This window comes from Oncorhynchus gorbuscha, linkage group LG05 (genome assembly GCF_021184085.1).
Source record: "Oncorhynchus gorbuscha isolate QuinsamMale2020 ecotype Even-year linkage group LG05, OgorEven_v1.0, whole genome shotgun sequence".
NCBI classification, from domain to species: domain Eukaryota; kingdom Metazoa; phylum Chordata; class Actinopteri; order Salmoniformes; family Salmonidae; genus Oncorhynchus; species Oncorhynchus gorbuscha.
This window is the reverse complement of record NC_060177.1, coordinates 96,748,907-96,758,169: the sequence shown is the minus strand read 5'-3', so window position 1 is coordinate 96,758,169 and position 9,263 is coordinate 96,748,907. Positions and strand designations below refer to the sequence as shown.

The 9,263-nt window shown below is 52.0% G+C and overlaps 1 protein-coding gene across 1 annotated transcript in view; it reads right to left on the bottom strand.

Moving 5' to 3' along the window:
- Positions 1–1,009: 1,009 nt before the first annotated feature.
- kank1a (KN motif and ankyrin repeat domains 1a) overlaps positions 1,010–9,263 on the bottom strand; it is a 143,219-nt gene continuing 134,965 nt past the window's right edge. The window contains 2 exon segments of the mRNA XM_046348363.1: positions 1,010–1,072; positions 4,284–4,484. Coding sequence (XP_046204319.1) covers positions 1,010–1,072; positions 4,284–4,484 — 264 coding nt within the window.

Genomic DNA, 9,263 nt, shown 5'->3' with positions numbered 1-9,263 from the left:
CCCTCCTCCTCCTCCCTCCTCCTCCCTCCCTCCCTCCTCCCTCTCCCTCCTCCTCCTCTCCCTCCTCCTCCTCCCTCCCCTCCTCCCTCCCCTCTCCCTCCTCTCCCTCCTCCTCCCTCCTCCTCCTCTCCCTCCTCTTTTTCCTCTCCCTCCTCCCTCTTTTTCCTCTCCTCCTCCTCCTCCTCTCCCTCCTCCTCTCTCCCTCCTCCTCTTTTTCCTCTCCCTCCTCCTTCTCTTTTCCCTCCCTCCTTCTCTCCCTCCTCCTTATCTTTTTCCTCTCCCTCCTCCTCCTCTCCCTCCTCCTCTCCCTCCTCCTCCTCTCCCTCCTTCTCCTCTCCCTCCTTCTCCTCTCCCCCTTCTCTCTATCCACTCAGAGCAGACAGAATGCTGGTGGTGGTTTAACAAGGACACTTTGGGATGTTCATGTAGAAGACTGACCAATACCAGCTCATCTTACTACAAGACTGACCAATACCAGCTCATCTTATTACAAGACTGACCAATACCAGCTCATCTTACAAAAGACTGACCAATATGTTTCATCTTTCATCATGGTCAATAAACCCCAGGAACCTTTCTGGTTGGACCACATGGTCAATAAACCCAGGGAACCTTTCTGGTTGGACCACATGGTCAATAAACCCAGGGAAACCCATGGTCAATAAAGGGAACCTTTCTGGTTGGACCACATGGTCAATAAACCCAGGGAACCTTTCTGGTTGGACCACATGGTCAATAAACCCAGGGAACCTTTCTGGTTGGACCACATGGTCAATAAACCCAGGGAACCTTTCTGGTTGGACCACATGGTCAATAAACCCAGGGAACCTTTCTGGTTGGACCACATGGTCAATAAACCCATGGAACCTTTCTGGTTGAACTGCATTGTCAATAATCCCACATGGTCCAATCAGGTTGTCAGGGGTGGGGCCAAAGTCTGTCCCTGAGGGTTGAAATCCTCAGCGGTTGGTTGGTTGGTGTCATGAGACTTGACCAATGGGCGGTGGCGCTAGTCAAACATGCCCCTCCTGGTGGGACTGGGGGACATCTTCCTACTCAGACGAGGGGTTCCCTGGAGACACACACACAAACCATGCGCACACACACAACATGCGCACACAAACGAACACAACACGCACACACACACACAACATGCGCACACAACCGAACACAACACGCACACCATGCGCACACACACAACACGCAAACAACCGAACACAACACGCACACATAGATAACATTAGAACTACAGCGGGAGAATAGTTGCTCTGCTCAAAACAAAAATATGTTTGTCAAAAAGTGATTTCAGGGCAAGCAGCTCTGGTACAGGGAACAGAGGTAAGGGTTAGAGGTCAGGGAAGAGAGGTAGGGGTTAGAGGTCAGGGGAAGAGAGGTAGGGGGGTTAGAGGTCAGGGAAGAGAGGTAGGGGTTAGAGGTCAGGGAACAGAGGTAGGGGTTAGAGGTCAGGGAAGAGAGGTAGGGGTTAGAGGTCAGGGTTAGAGATCAGGGAACAGAGGTAAGGGTTAGAGGTCAGGGAAGAGAGGTAAGGGTTAGAGGTCAGGGAAGAGAGGTAGGGGTTAGAGGTCAGGGAAGAGAGGTAAGGGTTAGAGGTAAGGGTTAGAGGTCAGGGAAGAGAGGTAGGGGTTAGAGGTCAGGGAAGAGAGAGAAGGGTTAGAGGTCAGGGAAGAGAGGTAGGGGTTAGAGGTCAGGGAAGAGAGAGAAGGGTTAGAGGTCAGGGAAGAAAGGTAAGGGTTAGAGGTCAGGGAACAGAGGTAAGGGTTAGAGGTCAGGGAACAGAGGTAAGGGTTAGAGGTCAGGGAAGAGAGGTAAGGGAAGAGAGGTAAGGGTTAGAGGTCACGGAAGAGAGGTAAGGGTTATAGGTCAGGGAAGAAAGGTAAGGGTTAGAGGTCAGGGAACAGAGGTAAGGGTTAGAGGTCAGGGAACAGAGGTAAGGGTAAGGGTTAGAGGTCAGGGAACAGAGGTAGGGGTTATAGGTCAGGGAACAGAGGTAAGGGTTATAGGTCAGGGAACAGAGGTAAGGGTTAGGGTTAGAGGTCAGGGAACAGAGTTAAGGGTTAGAGGTCAGAGAAGAGAGGTAGGGTCAGAGATCAGGGGGTTAGAGGTCTGACCGGGAACTGGGTTAGAAGTTTACGTGGTCAGACAACAACACTGCTATGGTGTTCCAGAGTCGGGAACAGAGTTGCTCTCATCCTAGAGAGAGAGGGAAAGGGGTTACCTAGTCAGTTGTACAACAATGTTCAGGGTTAAAGGAACAGACAGAACAGACAGGGGGCAGAGGTCAGGGAACAGACAGACAGGACACAGAGGTCAGAACAGAGAAGGGTTATAGGACAGACAACAGACAGGGTTAGAGGTCAGACAACAGAGACAGACAGACAGACAGACAGGGAAGAGACAGACAGACAGACAGAGGTCAGGGAACAGACAGGGTTAGAGGACAGAGAACAGACAGGGACAGAGGTCAGGGACAGAGAGACAGACAGGACAGACAGGAGTTAGACAGACAGGAACAGAGTTACAGGGTTAGAGGTCAGAGAACAGAGGTAAGGGACAGAGATCAGACAGACAGAACAGACGACAGACAGACAGACAGACAGACAGACGGTGACTGACAGACAGACAGACAGACAGACAGACAGACAGGACAGACAGACAGACAGACAGACAGACCTTGTGACCAGACAGACAGACAGACAGACAGAGACACAGACAGACAGACAGACAGACAGACAGACAGACAGACAGAGACACAGACAGACAGTTGTACAGACTGAATGAGACACAACTGAAGGAACAGACAGAGACACAGACAGACAGAGACACAGACAGACAGAGAGACACAGAGACAGACAGACACAGAGACAGAGACACAGACAGACAGACAGAGACACAGACAGACAGAGACACAGACAGACAGACAGACACAGACAGACAGACAGACACAGACAGACAGACAGACAGAGACACAGACAGACAGAGACAGACAGACAGACGACAGAGACACAGACAGACAGAGACACAGACAGACAGAGACACAGACAGACAGACAGACAGACAGACAGACAGACAGACAGACAGACAGACAGACAGACAGACACAGACAAACACAGACAGACAGAGACAGAGACAGACACAGACAGACAGACAGGCAGACAAACACAGACAGGCAGAGACACAGACAGACAGAGACACAGACAGACAGAGACACAGACAGGCAGAGACACAGACAGACAGAGACAGAGACAGACAGACAGGCAGAGACAGACAGAGACACAGACAGACAGACAGCAGACAGAGACAGAGACAGACAGACAGACAGACAGAGACACAGACAGACAGAGACACAGACAAACAGACAGACAGAGACACAGACAGACAGACACAGACAGACAGACAGACAGACAGAGACACAGACAAAGACAGACAGACAGACAGAGACACAGACAGACAGACAGACACAGACAGACAGAGACACAGACAGACAGAGACACAGACAGACAGAGACACAGACAGACAGACAGACAGACAGACAGACAGACAGACAGACAGAGACACAGACAGACAGACAGACAGAGACACAGACAGCACAGACAGACAGACAGACAGACAGACAGACAGACAGACAGACAGACAGACAGACAGACAGGCAGAGACACAGACAGACAGACAGACAGAGACACAGACAGACAGACAGACAGACAGACAGACAGACAGACAGACAGACAGACAGACAGACACAGACAGACAGACAGACAGACAGACACAGACAGAGACACAGACAGAGACACAGCCAGAGACAGCCAGAGACACAGCCAGAGACAGCCAGAGACACAGCCAGAGACACAGCCAGAGACACAGCCAGAGACAGACAGAGACACAGCCAGAGACAGACAGAGACACAGCCAGAGACACACAGAGACACAGCCAGACAGACAGACAGAGACACAGCCAGAGACACAGCCAGACAGACAGACAGAGACACAGCCAGAGACACAGCCAGACAGACAGACAGAGACACAGCCAGAGACACAGCCAGACAGACAGACAGAGACACAGCCAGAGACACAGAGACACAGCCAGACAGACAGACAGACAGAGACACAGCCAGACAGACAGACAGACAGAGACACAGCCAGAGACACAGCCAGAGAGCCAGCCAGCCAGCCAGGCAGACAGACAGACAGACAGACAGACAGACAGACAGACAGACAGACAGACAGACAGACAGACAGCCAGACAGACAGACAGACAGAGACACTCACACTGTCGCTGAGAGTGGCGTCGCAGCCCGGCTGGGCCAGCAGTAGTTTGACTATCTCAGCGTGGCCATGTTCGCTGGCACACATCAGGGCTGTAGAACCCTCATCATCCTGGACATTGACCTCTGCCCCCTGGGCCAGCAGCGCCCGAACCATGTCCATCCTGCCATGACTGACCGCCAGCATCAGCCCTGTCTGGCCAGCCTGAGGGAGGGAGGGAGGGAGGGAGAGGGTTAGCATCATGTCCATCCTTCTAACATCAGCCCCGTCTGGTCAGCCTGAGGGAGGGAGGGAGGGAGGTCCATCCTGCTAACATCAGCCCCTTCTGGGCCTGAGGGAGGGAGGGGGTTAGCATCATGTCCATCCTGCTAACATCAGCCCCGTCTGGTCAGCCTGAGGGAGGGAGGGGTTAGCATCATGGCTAACATCAGGTGGCCAGCCTGAGGGGAGGAGGGGGTTAGCATCATGTCCATCCTGCTAACATCAGCCCCCTGCCAGCCTGGCCAGCCTGCTAACATCAGTCTGGTCAGCCTGGAGGGAGGGAGAGGGTTAGCATCATGTCCATCCTGCTAACATCAGCCCTGTCTGGTCAGCCTGAGGTTGGGAGGGAGGGAGCATCATGGAGGTGGCCAGCCTGAGGGAGGGAGGGAGGTTGGGAGGGAGGGGGTTAGCATCATGTCCATCCTGCTAACATCAGCCCTGTCTGGCCAGCCTGAGGGAGGGAGGGAGGGAGGGGAGGGTTAGCATCATGTCCATCCTGCTAACATCAGCCCTGTCTGGCCAGCCTGAGGAGGGAGGGAGGGAGGGGTTAGCATCATGTCCATCCTGCTAACATCAGCCCTGTCTGGCCAGCCTGAGGGAGGGAGGGAGGGGGGTTAGCATCATGTCCATCCTGCTAACATCAGCCCCGTCTGGCCAGCCTGAGGGAGGGAGGGGAGGTTGGGAGCCCCGTCTGGCCAGCCTGAGGGAGGGAGGGAGGAGGGAGGGAGGGAGGGTTAGCATCATGTCCATCCTGCTAACATCAGCCCCGTCTGGCCAGCCTGAGGGAGGGAGGGGGTTAGCATCATGTCCATCCTGCTAACATCAGCCCCGTCTGGCCAGCCTGAGGGAGGGAGGGAGGGGTTAGCATCATGTCCATCCTGCTAACATCAGCCCCGTCTGGCCAGCCTGAGGGAGGGAGGGAGGTTGGGAGGTTGGGAGGGAGGGAGAGGGTTAGCATCATGTCCATCCTGCTAACATCAGCCCCGTCTGGCCAGCCTGAGGGAGGGAGGGGGTTAGCATCATGTCCATCCTGCTAACATCAGCCCCGTCTGGCCAGCCTGAGGGAGGGAGGGAGGGGGTTAGCATCATGTCCATCCTGCTAACATCAGCCCCGTCTGGCCAGCCTGAGGGAGGGAGAGGGTTAGCATCATGTCCATCCTGCTAACATCAGCCCCGTCTGGCCAGCCTGAGGGAGGGAGGGGAGCATCATGTCCATCCTGGAGTCTGGCCAGGAGGTTGGGAGGGAGGGGGGAGCATCATGTCCATCCTGCTAACATCAGCCCCGTCTGGCCAGCCTGAGGGAGGGAGGTTGGGAGGGAGGGAGGAGGGCTAAGGGAGCCCCGTCTGGGGGTTGCTAACATCAGCCCCGTCTGGAGGGAGAGGGTTAGCATCATGTCCATCCTGCTAACATCAGCCCCGTCTGGCCAGCCTGAGGGAGGGAGGTTGGGGGTTAGCATCATGTCCATCCTGCTAACATCAGCCCCGTCTGGCCAGCCCAGCCTGAGGGAGGAGGGAGGGAGGGGTTAGCATCATGTCCATCCTGCTAACATCAGCCCCGTCTGGCCAGCCTGAGGGAGGGAGGGAGGTTGGGAGGTTGGGAGGGAGGTTGGGAGGTTGGGAGGGAGGGAGAGGGTTAGCATCATGTCCATCCTGCTAACATCAGCCCCGTCTGGCCAGCCTGAGGGAGGGAGGGGGCATCAGTCCATCCTGCTAACATCAGCCCCGTCTGGCCAGGAGGGAGGGAGGGGTTAGCATCATGTCCATCCTGCTAACATCAGCCCCGTCTGGCCAGCCTGAGGGAGGGGGAGGGAGGGAGGGAGGGTTAGCATCATGTCCATCCTGCTAACATCAGCCCCGTCTGGCCAGCCTGAGGGAGGGAGGGAGGGGGTTAGCATCATGTCCATCCTGCTAACATCAGCCCCGTCTGGCCAGCCTGAGGGAGGGAGAGGGTTAGCATCATGTCCATCCTGCTAACATCAGCCCCTGTCTGGCCAGCCTGAGGGAGGGAGGGAGGGAGCATCATGTCCATCCTGCTAACATCAGCCCCGTCTGGCCAGCCTGAGGGAGGGAGGGTTAGCATCATGTCCATCCTGGGAGGGAGGTTAGCATCATGTCCATCCTGGCATCATGCCCATCCTGCTAACATCAGCCCCGTATGGTCAGCCTGAGGGAGGGAGGGAGGGAGGGAGTTACATCTTCACAAATTATTTTAGACAGGTCTAAAGAAACATGATATGAAGGAAATGTAGTCTATTTCAGAAGAACAGAACAGCATCCTCTGTGTTGTCATCATGTTAGGTCCTGATGTGGCTGTGGGCTACACTAGTTCATTTAGTTGTCCTTATGTTAGGTCCTGATCTGGCTGTGGGCTACACTAGTTCATTTAGTTGTCCTTATGTTAGGCCCTGATCTGGCTGTGGGCTACACTAGTTCATTTAGTTGTCCTTATGTTAGGTCCTGATCTGGCTGTGGGCTACACTAGTTCATTTAGTTGTCCTGATGTTAGGTCCTGATGTGGCTTTGCCAAATGGCTGTGGGCTACACTAGTTCATTTAGCAGACTAGATGTGCTTAGGAGTATGCAGAATTATTGTATAGTATTATTTTATATTATTATGTTATAGTATTATTTTATAGTATTAATGTATAGTATTATTTTATAGTATTAATGTATAGTATTATTTTATAGTATTATTTTTATAGGACACAATTAAACAAAGCTGAATATAACAGAAAGGATATTTTCTACGAGCGATTTGAGGGACTGTGAACATGTGGCTGTGTTGATAGGTTAACAAAGACACAGGTACTCCAATATGCTTCATTTAGAGTAATTCATGTGACTTTAGTTGTTCTACAAACGTTGGGCTATATGTTTTGATTTGTAATACATTGTAAGGCTGCATGATGAGACTAATGGTGATCTGATAAAAGTCACTTGAAAGGCATGAGCAGGCTGTACACACTACAGTCTCTCATTCATAATTTCACTTGATAATGCCTCACATTTCACTGTGGCTTTTCCCCTTTGTGGCCATAATGCCCCTTAAAATCCATGCCTTTGTTGTGCCCTTCTCCCTGATTGCTTCGAAACACTCACTGAGTGAGCTCTCCATCACGTGATTGGGTCTTTCTCACAGGCTACAAGTGAAGACAGACACCCTTAGGGACGCAACTGCACGCGTTCTTATCCAATTGGAAGAATTGTCCACATTTACTTTTCGTCAGCCAACAAGAAGAGTAGGCCAAATGAATAGCAAAATCACAAGTTTATGTCAATCTACTATCCCCATAGTACAACAGTTGACTTGTTCTATTCTGTGTGAGAAATAAATATTCAAAACAGTCTGGGACAGTTGTGGGACGCGATAGATCCCTAATTAATACAACCACTAGGATCAAAAAAACCTTTTTAGACAGTGTGGCTGACACAAATTCAAATCAAATTGTATTAGTCACATGCGCCGAATACTTACTTATGAGCCCCTAACCAACAATGCAGTTAAAAAATTTATGAATAAGAAATAAAAGTAACAAGCAATTAAAAAGCAGCAGTAACATAACAATAGTGAGACTATATACAGGGGGTACCGGTACAGAGTCAATGTGCAGGGGCACTGGTTAGTTGAGGTAATTTGTACATGTAGGTAAAGTTATTAAAGTGACTATGCATAGATAATAACAGAGAGTATCAGCAGCGTAAAATGGGGGGAAGGGGTGCAAATAGTCTGGGTAGCCATTTGATTAGATGTTCAGGGGTCTTATGGGTTGGTGGTAGAAGCTGTTTAGAAGCCTCTTGGATCTAGACTTGGCTCTACACCGCCTGGTATAGAGGTCCTGGATGGCAGGAAGCTTAACCCCGGTGATGTACTGGGCTCTGTAGTGCCTTGCGGTCGGAGGCAGTGCAGTTTCCGTACCAGGCACTGATGCAACCAGTCAAGATGCTCTCGATGGTGCAGCTGTAGAACCTTTTGAGGATCTGAGGACAAATGCCAAATCTTTTCAGTGTCCTTGGGGGGGAATAGGTTTTGTCGTGCCCTCTTCACGACTGTTTTGGTGTGTTTGGACCATGTTAGTTTGTTGTTGATGTGGAACTTGAAGCTCTCAACCGGCTCCACTACAGCCCCGTCGATGTGAATGGGGGCGTGCTCGGTCCTCCTTTTCCTGTTGAGGGAGAGGCACCACATGGTCAGGTCTCTGACCTCCTCCCTATAGGCTGTCTCATCGTTGTCGGTGATCAGGCCTACCACTGTTGTGTCATCGGCAAACTTAATGATGGTGTTGGAGTCGTGCCTGGCCATGCAGTCATGAGTGAACAGGTAGTACAGGAGGGGACTACGCACCCCTGAGGTGCCCCCCTGTTGAGGAGCAGCGTGGTGGATGTGTTGTTACCTACCCTCACCACCTGGGAGCGGCCCGTGTTTAGTCCCAGAGTACTTAGCTTAGTGATGAGCTTTGAGGGCACTATGTGGTTGAACGCTGAGCTGTAGTCAATGAACAGGTCTTCCTTTGGTCCAGGTGGGAAAAGGCAGTGTGGAATGCAATAGAGATTGCATCATCTGTGGATCTGTTTGGGCGATATACAAATTGGAGTGGGTCTAGGGTTCCGGAGTGCCAAGTCTAGGACCAAAATGCTTCTCAACAGTTTTTACCCACAAGCCATAAGACTCAAGAACAGGTAATCAAATGGCAACCCGGACTATTTGCATTGTGTGCCCCCCCA